This window comes from Zonotrichia leucophrys, chromosome 6 (assembly GCF_028769735.1).
Source record: "Zonotrichia leucophrys gambelii isolate GWCS_2022_RI chromosome 6, RI_Zleu_2.0, whole genome shotgun sequence".
Lineage (NCBI taxonomy): Eukaryota > Metazoa > Chordata > Aves > Passeriformes > Passerellidae > Zonotrichia > Zonotrichia leucophrys.
Genome location: NC_088176.1, coordinates 16,643,273 through 16,671,149, shown reverse-complemented (window position 1 = coordinate 16,671,149; position 27,877 = coordinate 16,643,273). Strand labels below are relative to the sequence as shown.

At 37.9% G+C, this 27,877-nt stretch overlaps 1 protein-coding gene and 1 long non-coding RNA gene across 3 annotated transcripts in view; one reads left to right on the top strand and one right to left on the bottom strand.

Annotated features, from left to right (window-relative positions):
* LOC135449453 (uncharacterized) overlaps positions 1-27,877 on the top strand; it is an 84,463-nt gene that overhangs the window by 34,679 nt on the left and 21,907 nt on the right. The window lies entirely within an intron of this gene.
* Positions 23,950-27,877, bottom strand: part of HTR7 (5-hydroxytryptamine receptor 7) — a 32,671-nt gene continuing 28,743 nt past the window's right edge. For both annotated transcript variants that reach the window (XR_010440744.1, XM_064716490.1), the window contains exon 3: positions 23,950-27,871. Coding sequence is in view for 1 of the 2 variants with exons in the window: in XM_064716490.1 (XP_064572560.1) it covers positions 27,835-27,871 (37 nt within the window). In the remaining variant the exon portion in view is untranslated. The remainder of the gene's footprint in view (positions 27,872-27,877) is intronic.

The following is a 27,877-nucleotide window of genomic DNA, read 5'->3' as shown; positions in this document are numbered from 1 at the left end:
CCCCTTTGGCCTCTGGATGTTGTGAAACTGCCCAAGTGAGGCATCAGAATTTCCTGGAGGGGTAACCTTGGTCTCTGCAGAAGCTGCAGAGCCTGGCAGGTTCCTGCTGCTGTGGCAGGGACAGGACCTGGACCACCCAGCTCCATCTGCACTGTCCACTGCTAAATAACAGAAATTACAGTTTTCTCTATGCTCTGCAGTAGAAGGGTTCAGCAGAAATACTCTAAGCTTATGTTTTTAGAAGTAGATTTGCCTCTAACACAGTCTAATAATGACTTTTTCATTCTTCAGCAGAAAACTATGTTTTTCAGTCGAAAAATAACTGAGTGCTTCAGCACAGATAACTTGTTCAACCTATGGTGGTAGGCAGCCAATTTTCACCTTAAGTTGAAAATCTACCAATCTTGCTGAAGAACTGAGCTGTAGATTATAAAGCCCTTTCTTTTCTCTTCACAAAGCTATTTCTGTGTGTTTTGAGCTAAATGAAAACAGCTGCATATCTCAAATTATGCATTCAGGGAGAATTTTGACATGATACTCTTCAAAACACAATTAATTTTAATCTTTCTCATGCAATTTTCTGTCAAAAAAAGATTGATGGTGCTTTGTTTTTCCTCTTGTCACCATAATTTTGACAGTGAAATATCAGAGTATATTAAGGAGTCCATTAGACATCTGATTTGAAAGCATGTATTCTTATTCAGACTATGACCAGGGAGGATGTAGCCTATCAATTTCACATTCAATATTTCACGAAGCAAATCCAAAATGTGACAATGTGACAGATACAGCTAAAAGAAAGAAAAGGAGCCCCAATGCTGCCATGATACATTTCTTTAAACAGAAAAGTCCCTAAGTGTCTGTACATTATTACAATGCAGTTTGTAAGGCACCTACAGCTTAATTTAGACCTTTGAGTGGTATTTCTACAGGCTTTCTTATTTGGATCTCTGCAGATTAACTCTGGAGCAGAGGTAGCACTCACCAGCAGTGCTGAGTGCCTGAGGTGTGTGCTACAAAATGTGTGGCCAAGAGCCATCATTGCAGCAAATCCTCAGCATTTATTAATATCAACAGGGATACTGATAAATCAAATGGAGAAATACTTGAAGAGCAGTGGTTGTGAATGCATTATTTTCCCTTCTCATTTTTCCTAATGCAGTGCTTGAAATCCACCAAGACCATTTGTTCAAGCTCCTCTGCAGATGCTGGTTGTTCTTCCCACTTTGCTCTTTACCTGAATACGAGTGTATCAGCAGCAAAATTTTCTGTTTACTGTTGCAGCTAGTAACCTCAGAGATTTGCAAAGCCTTGTTTTCCTGGTGCCTGCTCAGGTGCTACAGCAAAACCCCAAGGATGTTTTTTGCTGTGGCGACTACAGCACAATCCCTGACATGGCAAAAGATGTAGGATGCCTATGCTGTCGAACAGTCCTGACCCATCTATGAATATTGGTATCTTAATTATTACCAAGTAATTAACACAGGGTTTTGTCATGACCTGTGAAAATTGTCGAGGTTTCAAGAGCATTCTTGCTCAAACCTGCCAAAAACACAGGGGGGGAGTTTTCTCAAAATTGAAATTTTGTGTTAATAAGGGAAAGGGTTCCATCCTGTTAGTATTTCCTTTAGTAGAAGGAAGCTCTTGTTAAGGGCTAAGATCCATAAATTCAGAAACAAAAAGCAGCTCATTTTTGCAGCAGGGACAGAGGGCCCTGAGCCCCTTTCCTTGGCGTTGTGTTGGCCCTGGAGCCCCAGGGCAGCTCCCAGCTGGGAGCCGGGGCTGCAGCCTGGAACTGCCGCTCTGGAGGGGAACGGGGACGGGGCTGGCAAACAGCTGGAGCACAGTGGTCAGTAAGGGCAGGGATGAGACAGGAGAGGCTTCTCACTCTTGGAAAGGTGCACAAAGGACATCTCCAACTCTTGAAATCCTGGCAATGGTTCTTAGGCAGAAGGGCTGCACAGTAGTAGAAAAAGTCACTCTTAATTCAGTGCACATCTCTAAAGCCACATGTGTGTTTCTAAACTATAATTTTGCTTCCAGTTATTAAACACAATAAAAGTCTGATTTGATTTCTAATGATAAGGAATTTTAACTCTGCTAAAATCATACATGAATTTGCAAAATTATACTTGTGGTTCCTTTCCCTTTGATTGTGAGATTCAGACATTCTTCCCAAATATCTTGTAAATTCTGTAAAGTTACTTTTAATCATTGAATTTTGCAGCTATTTTCCACCAGATTTGCCCTCTTGGTTTTTTTTCATTATGATAAGGGAGTGGCTTGCATTAAAGGAAAACTTAAACATTTTAATGGTACCAAGTAAAAAAAAAATCAATAAAATTGTTATAGCCTAACAATATTTCTGCTGTTTTTCAAGCTGTTCAGCATTTCTGAGCTTGATATTCTTCTTAATTTAAAATGATATAGACTTATAAAATGTGTCTTCTCTGCATATTATTGGAATAATGTGAAATGTGCTCATGGAAAAATTAAATGGAAAAAAATAAATCATTTTCCTCAAAAATTACCCAGCCAGTGATCCAGTGGCATTATGGGGATTTCAAACATAAGGTGTCTGATGGGGTACAGTGAAACTATGTCAGACAGTATACATCTTGAACAGGATTTATGAAAGCCTGAGAGAGTTTTGTAAGAGATATATGAAACTTAATAAATGATTCTTCCCTCTGGGCCCAGTATCATCTGTACTGGCATCCTATTATTATTCAGAATTGCTTGCAGTAATACCTCTGGCAAATAGATTTCCTGATGCAGCTGCAGCCTGTGTTATGTGGATAAATGGCATTTTGTTTTGTTTGCAACCCCCCAGGTCATTTAACACAGTTCCTGAGATTTTAACAGGCAGTTGAGCAATGATAATAGAATAATATTTACAAATTCAGTAAATAAATATTGTGTCTCATTCCATTTGATCTGTTCCTCTGTCCCAGCTCAATATTCAGTGACATTGTGACTGGAAAGCAAAGAGCCTGGTACAGAGAATGCTGCATGGCCCCTGAGCCTTGCTTCAAAATCACTGTTTGGTTTGCACCTAAAGCATCTGTTGGACAGGAATGATTGTTGCGTTTGTTCTGTCTCATGTAACCAACACAATGCTTTCTTATTCTTTTTAGAAACCTTTGTTTTGTCTAGGAAGTGTTCTTGCAAATTTCCAGTAACTTGCCAAAAATGCCTGAAGTGCTCAACTTATATAAACTATGTTTAATGTGGAAGAGACAAATTTCAAGAGACTGTAACTTGACACTTATCAAAATCTTAGTTATACCAGATAACATGATATTAGCAGTTCTGGGGCTCACAGGAAGTTTTAGCAGACTATAAAAAGCAAAGTTCTTTGAAACATCCTCTGCCCATTTCATCACTAATTCTGTCTTATTTTTCTTACAGTTCTGCCTATACTGTCAGGAACTGAGTATATTTGTCTTTGCCTGGTACATACTTGGGGTTTTTTTCAGTTTTTACCTTCACACAAATTTCTAGTGTGTGCATTTCATGTTATGCTTAGCAAACTGAGAAACTGCATGAGCTGCATTTGTAGAAAGAGAAACCAGCTGAACCCAAGTTAAAGGATTCCTCTCTCAATGTTTTAAAAGCAAGAATATTTTTTTTTAACATATGCTTTAATTTCAATGGAGTTTTCTGTTTACTCCTATAGGATTTAGCATATTTGCAATTTATCTTATTCTGCTGATTGCATCCTGATTTTGCCTCAGTCATTGGCTGGCACTGGAAGTCTCTGCAGCCTCTGGCACCAAAGCTGAGGTTTGTGTTTGGTCTGAGACAGCAGCACCCTGTGGGTCCCCTCTGTGTTTCTACCAACTTGTGAATGATGCCATTTTACACTGTAAAGGTTGATCGCAAGAGATAATCGCAGATTTCTGAGGTTTCTTATTTTCTGGTATTTTCACCTAGAAATAGGGTGTTGCATGGAAGACTATGGGGTTTTGAGGAAATTTCTGATGGATAATTTTTCTATTACAGCTAGATTGTGCTGCTACTCTGGTAATGTTGCTCTGTTCATAAAATGCAGAGAAAATTGCTGTAAACTATGTAATGAAAAAAAAATTTCCTTCATTTTGTGCTGTTAGCATTTTTAATGTAATACATCCACAAGAAAATGGCTTTGTGCATTTTTATGAATGATTCATCACAAAATGCACATTACATAGACTGGCATTCATATCAGCGCCTTCATGTAGCACAGGAGTGCAGGGAGAAATTGTTGAAGGAGAGGTAATCAAAAATCAGGCCACTGTTCTTGTTACTGAGTCATGATAATACAATATAATAAACAGAAAGTAACATTAAATGTTTATAGTATTTAAAATTATTAGCAACAGCTAATTCGTTTTGATAGAAACATTTAATTTTCCATCTACTTGGGCTGCAATGAAATTCTGTGACACTGCTGTGAGCTGTAGAGTGATATGGAAATACCTAAAGCAAGCTGAACTCCCAGAAGGAGTCTAATTGCAGCAGGGTGGCAGTTCAGCAATTCAGGCTGTTTCTCCACCAAAGGATTTCTTTCAACATGAATCCAAGCTGTGAGCTATGAAAATTGCCTGTGTAGTAGATCAAATTTCTGTCACACATCCTAGAACATTTCTGCTCTTTTCTATTTTTACTCTGGAAATAAAATATTTTACATGGTGGATCTCCCTGTGAAGCTAAAATGAGAGGGAGGAATTTTCTGAATATCCTATTTGCTCCCTAGGATGTGTAACTTTGCTGCACCATGACTGAAGGCACTGTTGCCTTTGTTTGGTGGAGTTGCTGGGCTGGCCCAGAGGTTGTGTGCCAAATTTCACATGTAAGAGCAGTAGAGAATTCCCCCTCCTGTTCCTGTTCTCTGTCCTACTGCCATCAAACCTGCTCAGTAGATTTCCAAAGGCAACCAGAGATGGATTTCAGTGCAAGTTATTAGATCTCTCTCAGAAGGCCAGGAAAAGAAGCTGCTGAAGCTGCATCAGAGAAATTATAGCTTGCTTAGGAAAAAACAATTTTCAGGGGGAAAAAATTAACATAACTAAACTCTACAAGAGAAGCCTGGCATAAATGCCTGGATTGGCAGTGTAGAAACAATGAAAGAACCAACTCCTAACAGGAGTCAGTGGAGAAGGAAGGCTTTGTGCATGTTTGCTCCTAAGACCAACCTGTTCTCATCTAAAATCAGCAGGAACAACTCTGAAAAGGATGCTGATTCTTCTGTGTTACAGAGTGTGGGTCCTACCCCCAGGCTTCCTAGAGCACTCTGCTGTGAAATGCTGAAATCAGAGGGAAGGTTCTCTGAGGCACTGCCTCATAGCTGGGCATCTTTTTTAGCTATCAGGTGCTATAGTTGCATCAGAGTTGAATTTCTGTGCACAAAATAATAAAAAAATCCAAAGCATCTAAAGCTGACAGTTTCTATATTTTTGGTGGTTTCCGTGTCTATAAATACTGTTTTGGAAAATATTGTTGGGAACATGAGTGACTAATCCTGAAATGAGTTATTCTACCAATGTGGCATTTGTTCTGGTCTTTTCTGGAGAAATCTGTGTATAAAACTAAAAGAGAAAAAGGCTATAGAAAGGGAAAAGGAGATGAAAATTAATTTGAAATGTAGATGAAGCTGACCTTGTGGAATAAAAAAGCAAGCAGTAAGTAAAATGTTTAGGCAAGCTTTTCAGAGCTCATTACTTGCCTGGATACTCAAGCACCTGAAAATCCCCCTAGCTAGCTGTCTACATCTTGAGGCAGACAATGACCCTTCAAAGGCAGAGCTTCTCACATCCATACCTCTGAGAGAAACACCAGAGCAGTCAGCATGTGCCAAGTGTGTGTGGAAAATAAAGAAGTGAGATGGTTGAATTTTTTCAGAGTAAGTTGTGATTGACTGCTATTATTAGCAAGCAAACCTAGCATGACGTATTCTACTCAAGATCTTATTTAAGACCATGTTTTAGTGATAGATATTTGATTCAGTGTGGTTACTGAGGAGCACCAATTCATTGCACTGTGCACAACTTCAGAAGTAAATGCTCGTTAAAACCACATTTAGGAAGTAGTTAATCTTTGTCCCTTGTGAAACTTTTTGAACAGTGGTGAGGTAATAAACTCCTGTTTGCTGCCCATAAGTTCCTGCTGTCATAACACCATGGTAGCTGCTTTGTAGCATTCTTTCTTGTGTTTCAGCATCTCTAACGCTCAAATTTATTCATAATTAAGTAATTTTCCCCACAGAGCTTGCGTTCTGCAGTAGGAGTAGCTCTATATCTAGGCTTTGCCAGAATGATCTGCTTCTAATTCATCCCTCTGTCATTTTCAGTAGTTTAATTCATATTTTAAAAATCTGAACAAGCTTTGAATTCTGATTTAAATAGAAAGGCTTTTCTACTTTGATAGAGGAAAAAAATAAACCAAACATTACAATACCCACAGAAATACTATTGCTATATAAACCAGGAATATTCCTCTACAATATACCATGACCTTTTCCAGAAAGAAAATATACTATGCTACCTGTAGGTGCTGTTACTCCCAGTTTCCACTTTTCTGGTTTTCAGGCAGTTATGGAACAACAAAAACATGGAGAATTCTGGCACAATGGACATTTCTGCTGCCTCTGTTTCAGCATATGCAAAACATTACTGAACTGAATGTGCCACTCCAGAAGAACTGACATCAGAAATGCAGCAACAAGCCTATGTTGCTCTGTAGAGTTTGCGTTACAAGAAAATGCAGTAAATGCCCAGAGCAGATCTGTCAAATATTACTGAGCACCATTTATTTACCCAATTTTTCCACGCTTGGTCTTTTCTAGAGCAGTTGGCAAATGATTGATGTCTGTGCATTGCTCATTTAGTTCAGGAGATCCAGATTCACCAAAGCTCCTTGAAGTCTCATTCAAAGTTTCAGAAGAAAGCAGAACTCTCCAGCATGAGCTTTTTAAGTAGCTACTTTTTTCCCCCCACATCATTAGTTTTAAAAGTTGTGTGCCACTTTCTCTCTTTATTGCAAATTCTCATGTTGGGACCAGTCCTCAGCTTAGCAAATACCAGTCAGCCATGGCGCCTGGCATCTGTCAGAGCATCTTCTGATAAAGGGTAATTCTGAATGTCCTCATCACCAAAGCTGCCCTTTCTGCTGCCCGAGGGCTTCTCCTGCTCAGCCTCAGACAGTGATGGAATCCTCAGTGCAGCTTTTCTGCATGGCCACACTTCAACCCAGGGCATCTACAGGTATAAACGTGAGCTACGGCAGGAAGTTTTTAAACAGGCAGCACTCCCAGTTTCTTGGGAAGCTGCAGCAGAAATGGAGCACAGAAATAGCTGAAATGAGACAAATGATTGTTAAGGTTTGCTGGGCAAACCGACATTTAGCCAATGCTACAACCTTTCTGATTTGTGTTACTGTTGTTTCTTGCATGTAAATCTTAGAATATTCAGAAAAACCATGTGTCTGAGAACTCTAAGATTTACATGTAATAAATCTTACCAAGCAAGATATTAATGTTGCTCAGTATATCATACAAAACCAACTTTTAAAACTGTATTTAATGTCAGATAGGTAACAACACTTTCTAGGGGAAATGGATTACTTGCTGCTGTGGAACTGTGCTAGTGATAGAAATATTTAACACAATTTCTTAAAAGGTATTCACTAAATAAAAAAATTAGTGCTAAATAAAAAAGCTCAGATATAATTTATAACTAGAGGGGGGAAAATAAAGCTAAATTTGAAGACCCCCCTTTCCATTTTTTTAAGAAGGCATAGTGTGGAGTAATTCAGGATCATCCCATCACTTACAGTAGGTTATACCTGTAATCTAAGCAATTTTTTTTTTGCCCAGGGTAGAGTTAGAACTCAACAGTCAAACTTCTTGTTTGTTTAGAGATATTAACCTGCTCTTGCCAGTTTCCCAGTAAAGAAATGTCCAAAATGACTTGTGGTCAGTTCAAGTCAGGAAATTGTCATGAGTATATGAAGGGACTGAAAATCTGTAGTACATTTTAAAATTTATGCTATTCTAAGATTTTTTCTACAGATTATATAAGCTCAGAAATTTGCTCTCACCTGCAAGACCAGTACTTCTGGAGAGCATATCCTGGATACTGAACTGAAGGAGGGGCAATACTTGCTTATTTGGGAATTTGCATTGCTTTCCAAGTAAATGAATACTGACACTGTTCAATAACTACTTCGTCTAGAGCGGTGATGCAGTAAAGCTTTCTAATTGGTAGGGAGAGAAATTTTAACTTCATTTTGGAATGTAGGCAAATTTCCCTGATTTTTTTTTTTAATCAACGCTTAGATAATTTTTCAACTCATCAATATTTTGGCCAAGTATTTCCAGTAGGAATTGGGAACATGACACAAAGAGGTAGATTAGAAAGGAAGGGTGCATTAGCAAATCCAATTCTATCTGCCACAGTGGACAGACAAAATCTCCAATTAAATTTCTTTAAAGGATTTGCTGTTTTAAGATCATTGCTGAAGGAATAATCTGAGTGAGGTATTGAGGTGCTCTTAATCAATGTATACTTCTGAGCTTGAGTGAATTCTCTTACCTTGGAGTTCTGTTTAATTATGCATTTCCTTGATTTATGCTCTTGACTTCTGTAAATACCTGCTAGATAGCTACTCTGCTATTTAGCAACTTGCACATCTTATAAACCCCAGCTTGTTTGCAGTCAGTTTGCTTTTGCAAATTATGATGTGTAATGGTAAAAATTACCACCTTGGTAATAGGAGGGGTTTTGTTTCTTAGGAGAGAAACAAACTGATTACCTGAATTTTTGAGATCAGATTCTTTGTAGTAATCTTCAGCTTGTTAAACAACAGATGAAAGAAACCAGACAGAAATGACAAAGTAAATATAACCTGTTGTTTCTATGGCTCTGGGTGCAATTAGGCATAGGGATACCTTGCCTAAGAAAGAGAAACCTTATAATTAGGGGCTTTTAAAACAAGATGAACAAAAACCTGTCAGGAGCAAAGCAAGTAGAATTCATGCAACAGTTTCTTACTGTTGCCTGCAATTCTGTAATTCTGTGATTAAATGACTAATAGATCAATGGGAGTAACTGAAAATCTAGCTCTTCAATAGAAGTAGAAGTTTTTGCTTTGCATAAAGACCAAGACACATTTTTTTCCTATAAATTATAGTGAAATAAACTATACTTTACTTGCAATATTAGTAATTACATTTTTTTCTTCATATGCAAAGAGTACTGTAGTTCTTCATTTCTTCAAATGCTGAGCCCTGGGTTTTATGCTCTAGCCAGAAGTAATAGGGGCATTTGCAATTTCCTGTGAAGAGAAATCTCCTTCTGTAATAGTCTGTTCTGCTGGCATTTTGGTGGAAAATTTTCTGGCTTCATCAGATTCGTAATACATGAAAGACATGAATTGATGTACCTCATAACAGAGAGCACAGAAAGCTGCAGGAGAGAGCAGTGTCATACAGTTAATGAGAGCCTTTTTGGGAGAGTGTCCTCCAGGGATTGTTTTTTCCCCTCCCTTTTGGCACCATGCAGAACTGTCCTGGTGTTCTGGTTTGTTTTAGACTAGCTCACTCAGGAGGGTCTGTGGATTAGTGGCTGCTTCACTATGCCCCACTGCCTGGAACTGCTGTGAAAAGCAGGAAAGTGTCATGAGAGGATGAGAAGGTGTGAGTAATGTGCTTTTTAGCAGTTGAATTCTGCCCCAGTGTCCCTGAGCTGTGCAGTGCTAAATGCTGTGACTCCTGCTATGCAAAACCTAGGAGAAATGGTCAGTAGAAATGTCTCCTTCAGTGGGTTTCTTAGGTGAGGAAATTACAATTTCTACTTGTTAGTGCACTGAACCACTCATTCAGAACAGCATCTACTGAAAATCTATTTGAGTCATACCTTCGTACCCTTTAATTAATGTATGTAACCAAAGGTATTGTTAGCAGCCATATAAAAATGCACAGCCCAGTTATGTAGGAATTGAGAAGAACTGAACAAATATAGGAACCTTATAATATATAACTTTATTGTAATCCAGAGGTGACAGGGAGATACACATCTCTCTATTATATGTAATATGAACTCCATGGAGGATGGAAGGAAATGGCTGCTACTGTCTTTTAAAATACAATAGGCAGTAAACCTGGATGCTGGGAATGACTCAGTGCATGTGTTAGAGTGTGTGTGGGAAGTCTGAAATTATGAGCAGATTGACAGTTGTATGCACAGTAATTCCCTTCTGACAGATAGCCAGAATGCTAATAGTGGCAGGCATGCACGAAGAAATACAAGAAGAATGGGCCAAGAAAATGTTCTTTTCCTGGATCTGATCCCTGTAACCAGGCAAGCTTTGTGAGTTGCTTCCTATAATTAAAGCATTCACCAATTCAAGTTTTTCTCCAATGGCTCTGGAATATTTTCACTTCTTTTAAAATTAGTCTTTTTCAACATCAATTTATGATTAATTTTTAATATATACCCTATAAAATATATCTGGGTACGAACTTTCAAGGCTCGTGAATTGCCGGGCCAGAATTGGCAACACTGAAATAATGTTCTTTCATTTGGCCACAAAATCTTTATATCCTAGTTGTCACCAGTTAAAAGAGATGATTTAAAAGCAGTCAATTGGCCTTTAAATGCCTTCAGAGATCCCACATAATTACATAGATGCCAAGCTCTACCCACAGGCAATCTGCAAAATTTCCTAGCACTCATAAATTGCCTTCATCTAGGCTAAAAAAGAAACTATTATCCTTGTTAATAGATCTGATTTCATAATGACCTGTATCTCATGATAAATAAGTATTAACTTCCCTTCTTTGCTAATATTTAAAATGAGAAATTTTTGAAATATTTAAGATCTTAATAGAATTTATCTGTTAAGGTAATTTATTTGAAATGGATTCCAACTTTACATTATAAATGGCTCTTTATCATTTGAGAAGGAATTCTTGGGCAATGAGGAGGGCAGTAAAGACACATTATGCCAAGTGATTTCATTAGCCTTGTATGCAGCAGATGGGCTTTTCTATTACAGGAATATCTGTGGAGAATGTTTTGAAACCTCCTGCAAGAACACTTGCTTTAAATTTCCTATTTCTTCTTCCTTGCTTTTTTGGATCAATGGGTGAGATGTAGCCAGATTTACTGTTATTTTAGAAATCTCTTATCTGAGGGCTGAATGAATGATGGTTATCACCAACAGTTTAAAGGATGCAAGTCTTTTGCTGATTAGTGAAGAGTAAAGCTCAGTCCCCATCCCCAAAGTGAGCAGGACTGAAAGATGGAGCAGAGAAGATATTTGGCACAGTGCCTAAGATGTGCAGAAAAGCCTTCTGCACGAGTTTGTTAATATAAAGGCACTTAAGCATATGTGAATTTGCAAAACCTAAATGTTTTAAATCATGGCTATGGAAGGAAAGACTTCATCTAAGGCCCCTATAGGTATATTTTCCACATGTTAGTGTGTCTGGCTTGCTAGGAAATTGTGTTATATAGAATAAGCACAAATCATACCACACGTCTCTAATTTGTCATTGCTAAGCACAAGTATTAGAGGACTGCATATGGCCAAGTGTGCCTCAGGGTTTGAGTTTTTGCTCCCAAATGATGTGGGGACTCTGGGTGGTTGGTTGGGTATTTTTGCTAAAAAAACCCTAAGAGAACAGAAAGGGAAAACAGTCACTATGTGTTTGTTTAGCTGAAAGTTTCAAGTTATTGAAAGGAATGATACAGCTAGTATATTCTTTCACAAAGGTAAACCAGGATAAGATTTTTTTTTCCCCAGCCATTCAGTATTTTTAAAATATAATTTCCTAATAATTTTTAAACATTCTCTTGTAATATTTCCACATTGTGGGAGTTATTTAGTCAGCTATTTATATGTAAGGTTAAAAGACCTATGAATTATACACCCAATTATACACACTCAGTAACCCCTGGATTATGACACTTTTGTTACTTTACCCCCAAGAGCTGGATTCCCTTTGGATGTAGAGCTGTCCAACAGGCACTTCAGATTCATCAACATATTGTAGTTGGTTCTCAAGAGCTGTGTTAGGACTCTGCTGATTCACAGGTCTTTGAAGAGTTCAGAACTTGGGAAAAGCCAGAGCAGCTCCTAGGACTTCAGGGGTTTGATTTGCTTGGCTGCTGTTTTGTTTTTTATGATTCTGTGCTTGTTCCTTCCCAATAAGCAGCTAACAATATCCAATTAACCATGTGGCACATTCCAGAGCAAGACTTTGTTCTGCTTGATCACCTCAAGTTGCCCAAACTGATCTTGGCATTAGGCTAAAGGAGTTTTCTCTGGTCCAGTCTTTCACATAAGAGCAAGATTTGAGATTCATGACTAACCATGATTTCAGCTATGAATCTCAAGGCCAAAAAGGAAACATTTTTTTCTTACTAGCTATCTGCATAAGACTTTGTTTGGGACTGGCATAACTTGTGGTTTTGGAAGAAATAGGAATAACTTAATTGCAGCATTTCTATAGTTTGTAGGAAGTAAAGCTTAGGTATGTAACCTACTTTCCTCATTCCCCCCCCCCACACGCATCCCCAGCCCCAGAATAAATAGAGACAATAAAACATATTATGTTTTCTGGAACTCAAGGCTACTAATCTCCATTCCTCCAGAAAGAGAGACATTCGGGACACACAAATCAACTCCACCACTTTTTCTGAGTTCATGAGGTCTCTGAGTTCCTGTTATAGAACAGTGCACATGGAATTCAAGCAGGTTAAGTTGTCTCCTCCTGGAGCAGCCCCGCTCCTTTCCCTGGGTTGCTGCGGCACAGGGGCACCCCTGTTTGCTGATCCTCTGGGTGCTGAAGTGTCACCCACTGACTGGTGCTGCCTGCAGGCTCCCTGCAGCACAGGAGAGCTGATAGAGCTCCTGAGAGTTTTGGGTGAGTTAACATAGGAAATAGAGAATTGTGTGATTTAGGATTGTTTTGAAGGATTTGCATGGGGATGATGTGTAATACAGCTACAGTTCAGCTTTTCTGCAGTTGTCTCCCATGTGGATTGATTGCCTGAGCTTATTCTTGTAAATAGTTCTTTAAGTTCAACTTAAAATAACACTTTTGTAATTTCTTACATAAATGTATAGTTTTCTCTTTGGTTGCTCCCCCAAGAACATCTGATTCCCAGTGTTCACAGCAATCTCTGTGGGAATAAAATCACAGCCAGCACTGTGCTCTGAGCTCGTGCTCTTGATTACTGTCTTTGACTTCTGATTGCAAATGAGCTTTTAACAATAAAACCATACAAAAGAAATTAGAAAAATGTCTGGGCCAGATCTACTAGTCTCTCCTGAGGGGAATGCAGGATTGACAGAAATACTCAATACAGCTGATGAAGTGAGAAAAACAATAGCTCATCTTTGAGCTCTGAGCTACAAACCTTCAGCAGAGCTCACATTTACTAGGGTTGTTTGTCAAAGCATCTCTTATCTCTGATCTGTCTCTCAAATGCAGTTTAATCTCATTTATCTACTTAATATTTTAGGATGAGAAGTTCTGAACCTTAGGGAAAAGTGATATACTGACTTTTATTTGACAGCTCAGTATATTCCAAAGGACACTGCACTTCATGGAAAACCAACCCAGGGACATCAACAAGTGCCTCTGAGTGCTAATTTAATGCTTCAGAGCTTCTCTGCAATGAAACTTTTCTAGCACAGTGTTTTGATTCATTAACAGCAATTCCATGCATGTCTCATCGAGCTCCCCCTTCCCAAACCAAATTGCCTTGCAAGTCACTAACATTTTTACTTGATTTTTAAAAAGTGTTTTAAATGTATATTGTGGCTTTCAGGTCTTGCAAACCTCTCTACGCATCATTTTGAGAAAATACTTCACAGTCTGCTGACAGAGTTGTGCTTCTCTCAAAACAGTCTGGAATAGCATTCCCCTCCCTATAACGAAGTCCATTAATGTGGCATTACAGAACCTTCATGTAGGAAAGAAGTTTAATTTTTAAATAAATCTGAAATTATTAAAATGCCCTCCTTCAATCTCTGGGAGCACCAGGTCACATAGCAAGGGGGGAACGCCTCCCTTGACCACTTTCAGTTCTCTTGAGCAGAAAACCATTCAGTGGCCTGCAAGTGCAGGCAGGTCAGATCCCAGCATTACAGGGCATTAACCTTGGAGACCAGAGGCACTGAATCTGGTTCCCTCTCTGAGTACTTCTTTGGAAATTCAGTTAAACATTCCTAGAACAGAAACTAGCACTCTGCTTCTAGAGGAGTGCCCAATCAGTGAGCTTCAGAGCCGTGCCCATGCCTGCCATCTCCTTCTGGTTCCATACAGATGCATGAAAAATCAGATCTGTGTTTCCATAACTGGAAAAAGATTAAATGCTGTTGGATGAACGGGTTAAATCTCTATTTACAGAATGCACGTGGGTTGGCATTAAGGCACTCTGAATTCTTTTCAAGAATTGTTACCATGTTTGTCTTCTATGGAGACAAGTTTGAAACTGGAAATACCACTATGATATCAGAACACTTTCTTTTTTTATAACTTGTTCTTGCAGGCAAAGTTGTTTTATTGCAGATTGTTGACTCTTTCTGAAAGAACTTATTTTGAATGTAATTTGTTTTTAATGCCAACTTATCAGATTCAACAGACCAAGATTTAGATAATAATATTTCTTAATTGTCTTGCATGGCATCTGTGTGTTTTGAGGGCTGGTACTCATTCACACACACAGCTCCTAAAGGCATTTGGAGATGCTGGAGTTTTCAGTTCAAGTTCTGGACTTGACAGACCAAATAGAAAAATATAACTTTTTTCTGTCAATCTAAAGAAATTATCATATATTTAGAGCAGGATACCTGCTTTTACAAAAATTATAATAATTATTATTTGCTTAGATGAAGACACTTTTATCCAAGAAGTTGCTTGATAAATGTTTTTTTGCAATAATTTAAAACCAGGACCATTTTGTAGAATGTGTTCCCTAGTCTCTGTTTGGAGGCAAAAAGATGATAAGCAGATCTGCAATAGTAGGATGAAAATCCCTTAAATAAGCTTTTATATTTGGTCCAGACATTCCTGAACTTCTAACTCTCATTTTGACTGTTAATGTTTTATCTTGATAATTTTGGTTATTTTGGTTTGCTCTGAGACTAAAGTTGAATTACTATTGCCTGGGCAAATCCCTCTGGGGATGACTTAGAAATCTTTACAAAATCAAACTAATTGCAGAATGATAAATTAATTTAAGCTCCTCAACATTTATTCACTTGGAATAATTCCCAGATAATAAAATATAGTAAAACAAATAATTTTGCTAGAATAATTTTCTTTTGCTGAATGTAAAAATATGAATGTATCTCTAACATAATGGTGTAGATCACTGTAAATTAATTTGTTTTAAAGGTTCAGTGATTTACAAGCAATATTTGAGGTCAGACTTTCTGTGGAGAGCAGAGGTCTCTCAGATAAGCAGTCTGTTGCCTGTGAAAAAATATGTTCAAACTACTTATGGCTCACTGTGGGTGTGTATGGCATCCATAGGCCATGCAGTGATTCATGATTAGTACACAAGTACTAGTCATAATAACAAAGCACAAAAGAAAAACAAATTATTCAATTGCAGCCTTTTCATATTAACTTTGATTGCTACTGTTAACAAATTACTCAGTCTAGCAATATGTATGCAAATAGAGGTGGGATTTAGAAACACACATATTGAGAAGGACCCTGCTTGCTTAAAGAATTAGAGTTCAGCTGAATTTCCCAAGCATGAGGAAGGTGGAGTCCAAATGATTCAGCTCCTCTCAAGCTCAGGACTTCTTGGTCACACACACCATGGCACAGAGCGGATGGCAGCCTCTCTGAAAGACACCAGAATCTGACTCTGCACCTTCCAAGCAAGGGGAAACCCAGCTGCACCTCCCTTGCTGCAGATTGCTGTGTGGGAAGCAGGGGACAGAGTAAGGGGGCAGCTCCTTCTGTGCAGTGCTGCACAAACTGCATTTTTCTGGCCAATTATTTCCCCCAGCAAATTCTGCTTCTTGTGCATGCAAAAGGCTCCCCTGGTTCTGCAAGTGGAGTGTGCTGAGGTAACACTTTGTTGGAGTTGTGTTTCACTCTCTTCACATCTCAGGGGTTTCTGTGGCCCACGTAGCTGACAAACGCTCAGAGAGGCATTCCCAGATGTGTCTCGCTTCCTCTGCCATGTGCATGGAAACATAATGTGCAAAAAGGCTCGGCACACTCAGGGGAAGATCAGGAGGCAGCCAGCCGTATTCCTCAGGAGGTGCCACAGCAACATGCTGAATTCAAGTGTTTGAGCAAGGAGTGATATTAAGGAATGATGGAGAGCAAAAGGCAGCTCTTGCTCCTTTCTGCCAGGCTCCGCACATTGGAGCTCTCCTTGCACTCAGGGCGTGTAAAGGGATGGAGGGGATGTGCGGGGCAGAGCTTGCCCATGCTGCTGTGCTTGCTGGGTGCTGGTGACTCTGCTGGTCTGCACCAGTCTGGTCTGGATCCCCCAGAAAGGAGGGATGCTTTGCTCTGACCACTGCTGGCCTCAGAGGGGCATTGGAGCATTTGGCCTGGTTTTCAGAATGAGCTTCTGGGGAAAGGGTGTAAAAGAGAAATCACTTGTAGACCATTGAGACTTTGTGACATTCTTAAATTTGTGTGTTCTCTAATTTTTCCTCATGGAATAAGCAGTAAGTGCAAAGTTAGTTACTTTTACCTCTGTAACTTTCTGTCATGGGCTGTTCTGTCAATTTTTAACTCTTGTTTCCAGGAGTACAATAATTTTGCAACTGGTTGGGGCTTTTTCTAGTTGTGTTTCTTTGTATGATCAATCCTAGCCTTGCAGTGAAGGTCTGCAAATATATTAAACAAATGTATGCTCTAAGCATTGTGTGAATTTGATGTGAATGCCTGACAAATAACCAATGTTTTCTATGTTTTGTATGGATTTAAAACAGGGACAATCCTCTAATTCTCTGTCACTGGCTCTGCCAACCACTCACAGTTTTTCCTTTCCAAAGCAGCAGTTAGTAAGGTTGGCTGAACAGAGCAGGACAGAAATAGTGCTTGGTATGTCTCAAATTTCCCAACATTTTAATCTATACCAGAAAAAAATTAAGTTAAAAGCAGAAATGTTCCTCTACTTTCTAAATCCAAGCTGTAGAATATTGCATACTTGCTGTTTTAGTAGTGCACCTTCTTCAGGTGGAAGCCAGCAATGTGGTCTGCACTGATGGCTTATCCACCTTAATCACATTGCAGCATGGTTGGATTGCGCCTGAAAATGTTTTCCAATCAAAAGAGCCAGGATAGTTTTCAAAAATTGCTGATATTCTGAAAGCTGTCAGCATCAGAATAGCAACAGTTGGGCCTTTTCCATCTGCACTTTGTTGCTGCATTAATTTTAGATGCGCTGCATATGGATTATGCATGAAATGATGCCTCCCTGCTTTTGTTAACTCCACAGTGAGTAACTCTTCTGGGGGTTTCATGGTCCAGCATGTGAGCCCCTCTGAAAGGGCTGCTGGCTCTGGGGGCAGACTCCTACTGAAACCTAACAAGGGATGCTTTGCAAAAATGTCCTCATGTTTCTGCAGCTGGCTGTGTCAGGGAGCTGGAGAGGCAGAGCCCCCAGCACAGGCTCCCTCAGCTCTGGGCTCTGTGCAGAGCTGGGTGTTGGTGCTGGTGCTGGGCACTCCTTCCTCCCCCTGCAGAGCTCTTGAAGTGACCACACTCTGGAACTCAAATTAGTTTAGATGCAAATAGCACATCGAGTTTGGCTTGTTACATTTTCCCCCTCAAATATTTTCTAGTGCATTCAGGGAAACAGAAACTGATGGTTATTTGATAAAAGCATATTCTCTGGTGACTGCCATGTAGTTTTTCAGTCTAGATTTCCTCTGGTTTACAGCTGCTGGTTGTTTGATTAGTACTGGGTGGTCTATTGCCATTGACATTGGTAAGTAATTCCTGAAAATAGCTAGCACAGGCAAACAGGGTGTTTGTGTTCTTTTGATTGAAAAAGTTGAAATCCTGCTTTAGAAAGAAAAGCATCCCTTGGTGATAATGTTCATGTGAAGTCATGTAGATGAAGCCAAAGAACCAAATGTAGCCTTTTTAAACTTGGAACCTTTTCTAGTACTGCACTGTTCTTGTAAAATATGTGCCAGAATAAATACTCTTTTTTTTAAAGCTCTTAATTAAAACTTCTAACTTCTTAAATTTTGCCTTTTTTTTTTTTTTTAACTGAATGTGAAAAGACTAAATGGTTTTAAATGGTTGTTTAATTAGTGGACTAGTATTAAAGTTTCTCTTCTGGACTGTTTTCTATTCAGCACCACATCCATTACAAGTACATTACTTTTCTCCTTAGGCTTGTCAGTGTTCTGGGGCTGCCAGTGTTGGCATTTCAGCATAGATCAGTGCAGCACAGAAGAATCACAAGCAAGAGTTAAGTTTTAGTACAATGGATAAAATGCTTACTCTGTGCAACTCTTTCTATGTAACTAATTTTTTATTTCAAATCTAAATTCTAATTAAAGATTGTGAATAGGAACTTAAAGCCTCCTTTGCAAGGTAACTATGCCCTAAGCTGAATGATGATTAGAGGAGATGCACATTAAAGTAATCTTTCTGTAGTGTTTCCTGTTAATTAATTCTAATGTGTCCCTTCAGACTCTGTAGTATTGCAATTCCATTTATTTGCCTTTTTGGGACAACCAGCATAGGAATTAGATGGTGGAGCAAAGAGATTCTACAAAAATTGTTTCAGTGGCATTGTATTGAATAGAGAGAAAAATGTTGGCTGAGTCAAGGTTTAGAAAAGAGAAATTTAAACATAATACATTCAGGTCTTGGAGTGTGGGTGGGATGACAGAAAGGTGACACAGTCTGAATGCTAGGTAAAGGGAAGTAGCAAAATATCAAAAAGAGCCTAAAAAGGGGGTATTGACCCCAGAGAGCTTTTTGAAATTATTGAGTGAAGAGTAATTTAGAAATTCCAAAATTTATAAAACATTTGTGACAATCATGAGATTTTTCTTCATCTGACCTAGTGCACTTAGGTCACAAAATGCCCAGAGTTGATTGTTCATTACATATATTCTCATAATCAGGAGAATTTTTGTCTAAATCAGCATTCTTGACATATAAATTGATTTATTTCAAAGATCTAAAGGCCTTTTATTTGAACTAATTCCCTACCAGTGAAATAACACTAAAAGTTCTCTGAGAAGAGCAGACTGTACCTGCAGTTTACAAAATCAAACAAAAAAGTAGTTTATCTGAAATACTTTGGGACTTTTTAATTTCAGTGCATGCAAGCTGCCCTCAAATACATTTAATAGTGAAACTTATGGACATGTGCTAATAGTAATACACCAGCTTGTCACCTTGGTTAGAAAGTGCTTCTTTACAGAAAACTTTCCTAGGAGAAATGCAAAAATCAGACTCCCTGACAGCCAGCACTATTACTACCCAGTAATGTAATGTCATAGTCATTCCTGCCTAAATAGCTAAATGAAAAATGGGCTTTCTGATTTTCTTTACGTCTTCCTGCTTCTTTATCCGTTCTCAAATATTCACAAAATATTTCAGACTATCAATTCTGTTATAATTGTGCTCTTGGGATTAATGTGTATGAATAAGTTCATTTTTTAATATTGGATTTTATTTAAGTTAATATTTAAAATAAAATAATTTCAATGCTAGTTAAATTACACAGAAGACTGTTAGACTGCAGGTTAAATGAAAAACCTGAATAAGACTTTAAACTACAAATGGAAGGTTTTCTGAAGTGAACTGATGCAGGCAAAAAGGTCACAGAGGAAGAAAAATACCACAAAAAAAACCTAAAGACAAAATATTTGCTGACATTTTGTTTCTAAGTTGCTTCTTAAAAATCCATTGATCAAGGATCAAAGCTTGAAGGATCATATTATTGAGTTGGTTGAAGTATCAAACTGCAAATCTGACTCCACTGTGGTTTTAACTGCCAGGCCAGCTTTTAGTAAATATGATGTCAGACAAGATGCCCTGGTTTTAGTGTTCTCAGCTGAATTCTTTGCAAAACTATACAGCTTCTTTTCTTTGAATCCATCAATAAAATGTGCTATTATTTGCCAAAGCCCTTTTCCTTTGTTCTGCTTAACAAATCAATTATAAAATGTTATTTTTCTTCAAATCCATTAAATTTCAGTTGCCATTCTAAAAACAGCTGGATGCATACCACCAGTTAAAACACCTTTAATCTGTAGCTCAGATCTGCTAATATTTAATTAGAAATGTCATTCACCAGTTACAACGCTTCAATTTTAAGATTGAGTACATGTGCATTAAATTATATAACTTCTGCATCACATCCTTTTGGTCAGCAAAGGCAAGTATCAAATTTACTGCAAAGGCTTACTTAAAGTAAATTTATCTGTGAATCTGTATATATCAATAATTTCTAATGAACGAGAATTCGGTTTTTTTCAAAGACAGCAGGAAGTACAAATGTAAAGACTAAAACTGCTCTGTTAACTTTGGGGTTATTTTTTGCTGCCTTAAGTCTTGAGTAAAAAGACTGTTTGAAACTTTCAGTTTACCAATATTGCACCACAGCTAAGACTTGGTCTAACTCTTTTTAAAATAATTTAAAAGAGAAAGTGAACTTATGAGAGTATATTTTTGTGCTGAATAATCATCGTGGAAGACCAGAACGTATAGGAAGAGAAGCTTTTCTGACCTTTGTGACCATTCTTTAAGAATACTCTCAAATTTACTAACTGCTGGCCTGGTGTACAAGATACAGGGAGGTGCAACCCCCATGATGTTTTATTAATCACAGACCCATTAACTTGAGCTGGCTGTGGGCAGGGGGAAAATCCATATTAAAAAATAATGAGGCTCTGGCTTATCTTCCTATAGTGAAAAAATTAATGCTCCATCTTCTAATAAACAACAACTGGAAAAAATTTGCCTTGTGGGGGCTCATGGATCCAAATTAGGCAGCCAGCAATGATCTTTGGCACCAGCAAGAGGCAGAGCTGCTTGTTTCCACTATAATCCACAAAGGGCCAATGTCCTCCAGCTCCTTTCAAAGCCTTTGCTAGCCAAGAAGCAAAATCTGTTCTACAAATTAGAAAGGCTGAAATATTATCAAATGTCACTTGGAGGACAGAGATACCCATATGTGTTTGTGTCCCAAGCAATCTCAGGACCATTTTCCCCAATAAAGCCTTAATCTTGCTCTGTGTTTTATCAGAACTGGTCAGTCTTTTCTACTACTTTGTCCACTAAATCTCAGTTTAGGCTCTACAGACTGTAATGTGAAGATAAGAGTTTGAAGTCTAAATGGAAAAAGATTTATCTATGTGAGCTGCAGTTTATGGAACTATAGCAGATAAAGAGAAATATATTTTTGGAGCTCATTCAGGTTATTTTTTTCTGCAATCTGCTGTGCTGCTTAACCAGTAAATGAAGTAGGCCGATTCATGGAAATAGAGGAAATTATAATCTATTCACCAGCTCTTCTAGGTGATAATTTAACAAACAACAATTTTGTCCTGCCAATTATCTGGGAATGCTCTAAAGGGAACATTATAAAGACTAGATTGTACCTTTGTGGCGACAGAGTAATTTTGAATAACATTTGAAAAACTGCCTTATACAAAAGCTTTTATGCCCAATAAAGGCATAAAAGGTCTTTCACTCTGAAGGTCTTTCACTCAGGAAAGTCATACTGGAGCAGAAGAGTAAGACACTGTACATTATAAAAGTTGTTTTAATTTCTCAGGTTTTCAATGTTGCATTTTGAGTTTGAGTGTTACATGGGCTTCAGCTGACAAATCCAAGCTTATAGTATGTAAAATATTCATTTATTATATGCAACAGGTACTTTTTTAGCTTCAGCTGTAAAAGTGAAAGTATTTCTGCCATCTAAACTTCTGTGAATTGTTAGGAATGAGGGATAAATTCACTAGGACTAATCCAAATAAAGGAGCTTGCCCAATTTCTCACTAATTCCAGCAGCTGAGTGTTAGGAGGTCGCACATCCTTCATAAGGCCTCACTGAGGCAGGGAATATCACACCAGTGGGTTATGGCTGAAGAGGAGCCTCTGCTCTGAAGCCCTCCCAAGAGGGAGCAGTAATTTATATTTTTTAGGGTATGCTTAATGATTCTGTAGGATTATATAAAGCTCATCAGGGAAACTGTGAACTTGAGTCTTGGTTTCTGCTCCTGGAGTTTCTGGAGTTTTAGCCACAACTTTGACTGTACTTCCACAACACATTCACTGGATAAAGAACTCCTTAGATGTAAATTAACATCTGAAGTGGCAGGCTATGGAGTCATGCATTCCTTCAGTTCCATTTTGGTCTGATTACTACTGAATTTTCTACCATTTTTCTCTTGCCTTGCTTCTTGCTTTTGCTGTCCTTTTCAAGAAAATGATCACTTACCATACCTTTATTTTCGTAATGTTTTAGATGAGAGGTAAGTCTTTTGTTAGGGGTTTGTCTCTAATGATTCATCTAAAAATCATGATCAAAAAATAATTCTATTTAGTTAATTGCCAACTTGTTGTAAATTAAACTTGTTATTAAAATTTAGTTTCCTACCAGCAATTACTCTTCAGAAGTCATATTTTATTCACTCTGTAAATCTATTGCACTCTTCAAAGTGCTATTATACCTGTGACATTGTAATAGCAACAGTGAAAATCAAGTCATCTTTCTGCTGACAGAATAAAAGGAGTAAATGTCAAACTAATGAATGTAGAGTGGGCATATGTAAATGACCTAGGAGAGCAGAGAGGTTCTCAACATTTTTCATTTTAAGCATAGATCAACCTGAGTTTCACTGTGTGAAAAACTCTCATGTGGTTCATCTGCACTGGCTGTAACTTGGTCAGATTATTTAGAGGGCTTCATATTCTTGCTAAAAATTAGGTAATGTTCAACAGATATCTAGTTTGAAAGAATAAAGCTTACTGAGTTCTTACTCCTCTTCATTCTGAGCTCTGGGCACAGCTGTGCCCCATGGTGTGCCCAGAGCAGGGATGTGCTGCTGCTGTGTGCCACACCTCACCTGGGCACTCCGTCTTCTAAAAATCTCTTTTATAACATGTTGAAAAAAATAATCAAAATATATCTGGCTTTCTTACAAATTAAAGAGCGTTGCTGGCTTTTATGATTCAACTATGTTTATTTGGCTAAATACCCAACTTAGGTAAGTGGTATTTTTAACAAAACAATTCATATATGTAGTCAACCAGAAGAAAATATTCTGGCTAAAGAAATAAGCATTGATTTAACAGATTTTAAAATAAAATATAAAAAAACCATTAGCATGAATGAAATATGTTATAAAACACCTGAATATAATTTTCTGAGGTTGTTCCAAGATGGATGCCCTCTATGCGCTGAAAAGATTATCATAGACAAGGGGTTAGATTATGTAATTCAAGAAGTTGGACATAACATGCTGGCTAGTCTGAGCAGGCTTCTCTGGTCTGAAATGCAAATAAAATTTTTCCACATTCACCCTTCCCTGAAAAGGCTTGAATAGATGAAATCAGCTTTTGTTTAGGAGCAATCAGTCTCAACCTGCTCCATGTGGCCCCTGCCAGTGCTCTTTGTAGCAGCACTTGTGCTGAGCAACCAAACCACGCTTTCTTCAGGAGAGTCATTAAAAATCTCTCATTCTTTCAGTTCACCACTCTCCCACAAGTATAGGTACTTTCTTCAACATTGAATTTAATACAGTAAGGATTTTCCATTAGCTGAGCTGAAAAAACCCAGACGTTTTTGTAGATGATAATGTCTTCCAGGTATCTAAATTAAAATCACTTAAACAAATGGATTCTCTATTTAATGTAGCATTATTTCAAAAAAAGCACATGAAACAGGGATTAGTATTCAGTAGACTTCTTCTTTTATTGTATAAAAGTAATTACCTTTTAAATACTATCCAAATTAACATTTTAATATTCCTCTAGGCTTATACATTTTAAAAGCATATTATAACTTGGTACCTAATACAGAAAAACCCTATTTCCTTTTCTGTTAAATTAGTCTGCTGTATAAATTTGAATAATTTGCAATGTAAGTGACAGCAATTTTTTTCCTTACAAATAAAACTCATATTACAACAAAAGATACTCAATGTTTTCAGCACAGGCTAATTACAACATGAAGAGCTTCATTTTATTGTGTTTGTATTTCTTGGTAAGCTATTTGGGGAAAGGAGTCTCTTGTGTTACCCATCTTTATGTTTTACCAGATCTTGTCAAGGTTAAATATATGACCTGAAATGGAGTTCCATCTCAATCCTCTGGTGAATTTTGCATATTAAAAGTCTGTGGTGGCTAAAATAATACATAGAATTCACTTTCATCTTTTAAAATTGAGATCATCTGACTGCTTACATAGTATACATAGATATTATTTTTGTGCTTCCACATAGCATTTTAATCAGTGTATATTGTGATAATAAAAAAAAAATTCTTTTTATCACTGAATTTATTTTGTGATCATGTCTGAAGCAAATGAATCACTTTGTTGTCTTGATAGAGCCACATAATTTAGTAAGAATTTTACTAGTAGAATCAGGGGGACAGCTAGGAAAAGGCTTTAAGTTGGTAGAATAAAAAAAGATTAATCTAGAAAAAAAGATAAGGGAAGTGCAGGAGAGATATAATAAAGGTACAGTAGGCTTGTCTACCAAATATCTCAGTGGTCTGTTAACCACAAGAGTACATGGGGAAAAGATAAGATCAGGTGGATAGTGAAAGATCAAGGAGTATACAATTTTTAAAAGTCATTTATTTTATTAAATGACAATGGTAACAGATAAATGCAATGGTAACTACCGTAGGGCAGCCCTGTGAAAACGCAAACTGCTCAGTGTCACATCCCAGAGCAGGTTTCAGTGACAAGGCTAGAGAGATGTAGCCCTCAGCAGACCCAGAGGAGCGGTTCTGAGCCTTGCTTCTGGCATCACCCCTCTGCTGTCACTGCGCCCAAGCCTGGGGACCTGGATTACCCCAGTGTGAGGCAGGTCCATGTGCTGGGGGCTGCAGGAACTGCTGAAAGCTGAACTCCTTATCCCACCAGGCTGTCTCATCTCCTGACCTCTTTTGATCAGCCCTGTTTCTCTCCTAATCCTCTAAAATACTGTGTGCATTATTTGCTGGTATTTGCACTTGGCCTTGGGTCTCTCTCCTTGCTGCTGCTGTGTGGGTTTGTGCATTGCTTTGAGAGGTGACAGACCTGAGCAGGAAAAAAAATGAGCCTCATTTCCTATGGCCAAGTATCAGAAATGAGTAGTTCCTAATGTCCTAATTCTCTGTGCTGTTTGTGTGTCTGAAAGATCCTGGGCGAAAAACTTTTTGTGCTAAAACAGGTAGAACTGCAACGTTATAGGTTTGTGATGCCACAGAGAGCCTCATAATTTCTGTGAGATTCTGGGAATGTAATAGGTAGTAAAATAAACAAATGTTTATCAGGTAATAATAGATTCACTACTTTCTTTTCATGAGGAAGTACTGCCCTAAAATTCAAGGGACATAAGTGTGTGTGTGTGTTATATATATGTATGGATACATCTGCCTGGAACTGTAGCTCCCTAGCAGCCAAAAGCTTTTTCTGACTCTTTTGCCCTCTATTAAGTTCCTCTTAAAGCACACATTTTCCCTTACGCTTAAAATAATGACATTAAAGAACTCATAAATTTTCACAGAAAAATTTTACTGGTAGCTATTTTTTATTTGGGGCTTTTAAAAAAGTCCTTTAAATATATAATGTATAATTTTTCTATTTCACTTCAAGTTAAGGTTTTGACACAGCATCATGAACAAGGAAAATGACAGTCTAATTCATCAAAGTAAAATTGTTTCATTGCCTTTGTGAAATGGACATGCAACTGAGACCATAAAGCTTGAAAATGATTTTCAGAGCATGCCACTGCCCTTCATTTAAAGGCTTGGGTTTGTTTTTTTAATGAACCCCTCCCCCCCTTTTTTCTTGGTACATTTGTGAAACTATCATCTCCCTTTCTCACTAGGTTCAGTTATAATATAATCTGCCGATGTAGTTTTGCCTTCAGCTGAGTTCCTCTGAATGTATTCTCATAAAATGCAGCCAGAATTGGTCTACTGGCCTTTGCCAATATCTGTCCCTTTTCCTGTTAAATACTTCAGGCTAACCAAGTAAAAAGCATTTTTGTGTCATTCCCTCTGGAAAATAAAATTAACTGTAAGACTCATTTTGTTTCAGCTGCAGAGCTCACAGTGAGTAGTTATATCAGTAAGATAATGAAATCAGCCTTGCTGACCTAGTGAATGAAAATCTGCCACCCTGGTGCTGTCATGGAACCACAGGAATCAGCCTAGGGTGTCAGGATCAGGTGTAGAATAAGGATTAGGCTCTCTGTTCTAGGTTTTACATAGGCCTAACATATATTTGATTTGCTTCCTATGCTGATTCCTTGCCAATAAGGAATTAATTGGCCTGTTCTGATATGTCTGACTCCTTATTTAGGCAGTTATGGTGAACTTTAATATTGATTTAAACAAAGGAAATCAAAGCCCCAATGGCACGTGTAGCTGCTGGATGATTTACCAGCAGCATTTTGGTTAAACTGCAAGGGATTAAATTATCACAAATCCCACAGCTATGGAAATAAGGCAAATGCTCATTGAGATGTACCTTTAAAGAAGACAGACTTTGGGAATGAGATATGCTTCTGAATTGTGCATTGTGTAACTGTGCATAGTTTAGAAACTCTGAAGGGAAGTTAATAAGAGAAGCTCAAAAAAAAAAATTAAAAGCCATTTTTAAGAAACAGTGCCTTGAATCAATTTTCCCTGGGAAAAATGGTCATTTATACTCACCTATTTAGTTTTTGTCAAGCCAAAAGGGATCTGTTTTAATTATAACAAACCATTGGCAGAAACAACACTTCTTAAACACATTTTCAAAAATAAAAAAATAATTCTCTAGCTAGGCAGTAAGACAAAAAGCCAAACGCTGTGGAAACTCTCCAGCCTTTTATACATATTTGAATTGAAATGACAGGAATTTATAAATTGGCAGATCATGAAAATTGCGTTAAAGCAATCATATGCGTAAATTAGCTGTGGTGTAATACATGTGCATTCTAATTTGGTCCCTTAACTTTTGTCACTGCATAACTGAAAGCAGCTTTTTACAAAAGTTTGGGAGAACCAACCACATGTATGCAACAAGTAACAGACATTTACTTAATACAACAGAAATCTTTAACAAAAATTTGGCTTTTATTGTTGTCATTCTCAATGCCATTGCAGGTGTACAGCATCTCTTTAACACAAGTTCTGAAAGCATCCACAGAGACAACATTTGCCTGAAAACCTCTCTTTTTTAGTAGAGCAAAATACATTCAGTATCACTGACAGTCCCTGAATATGAATACCAGTGCTGGGACCCACAAGCATGGTAAACATACAAATGTTCTTCTACATAATTAAATGTGGTGGAAATCTGTACAAGGCTTTATCTTTGAGTTTTAGTGGCATTCCCCCCACCCTTTGTCAAACTTATTGCTGGAATTATTTGGCTTTCTCAGGCAGAAAACTATTTTCATTTGTATGTAACAGCATTTTCTTCCATAACAAACAAGATGTGAGCACTTCCAATAGAAATGTATCTAATGCAATGTATTGAGCTCATGGAATATTTTTAGCACACTCCCATCAAAGGAAGATGAAGTACATTTTATAAATCCATCCAGTTCTTCAGAAGCCAACTCTTCATTTTTCTTCTTCCTGGTCTGGCTCGACTTTTTCTGGCTGCTCTGAAGCACATTTGGTCATGACTCTTTTTCCCTGGAGAAATCAGAACTTCTCCTGTTG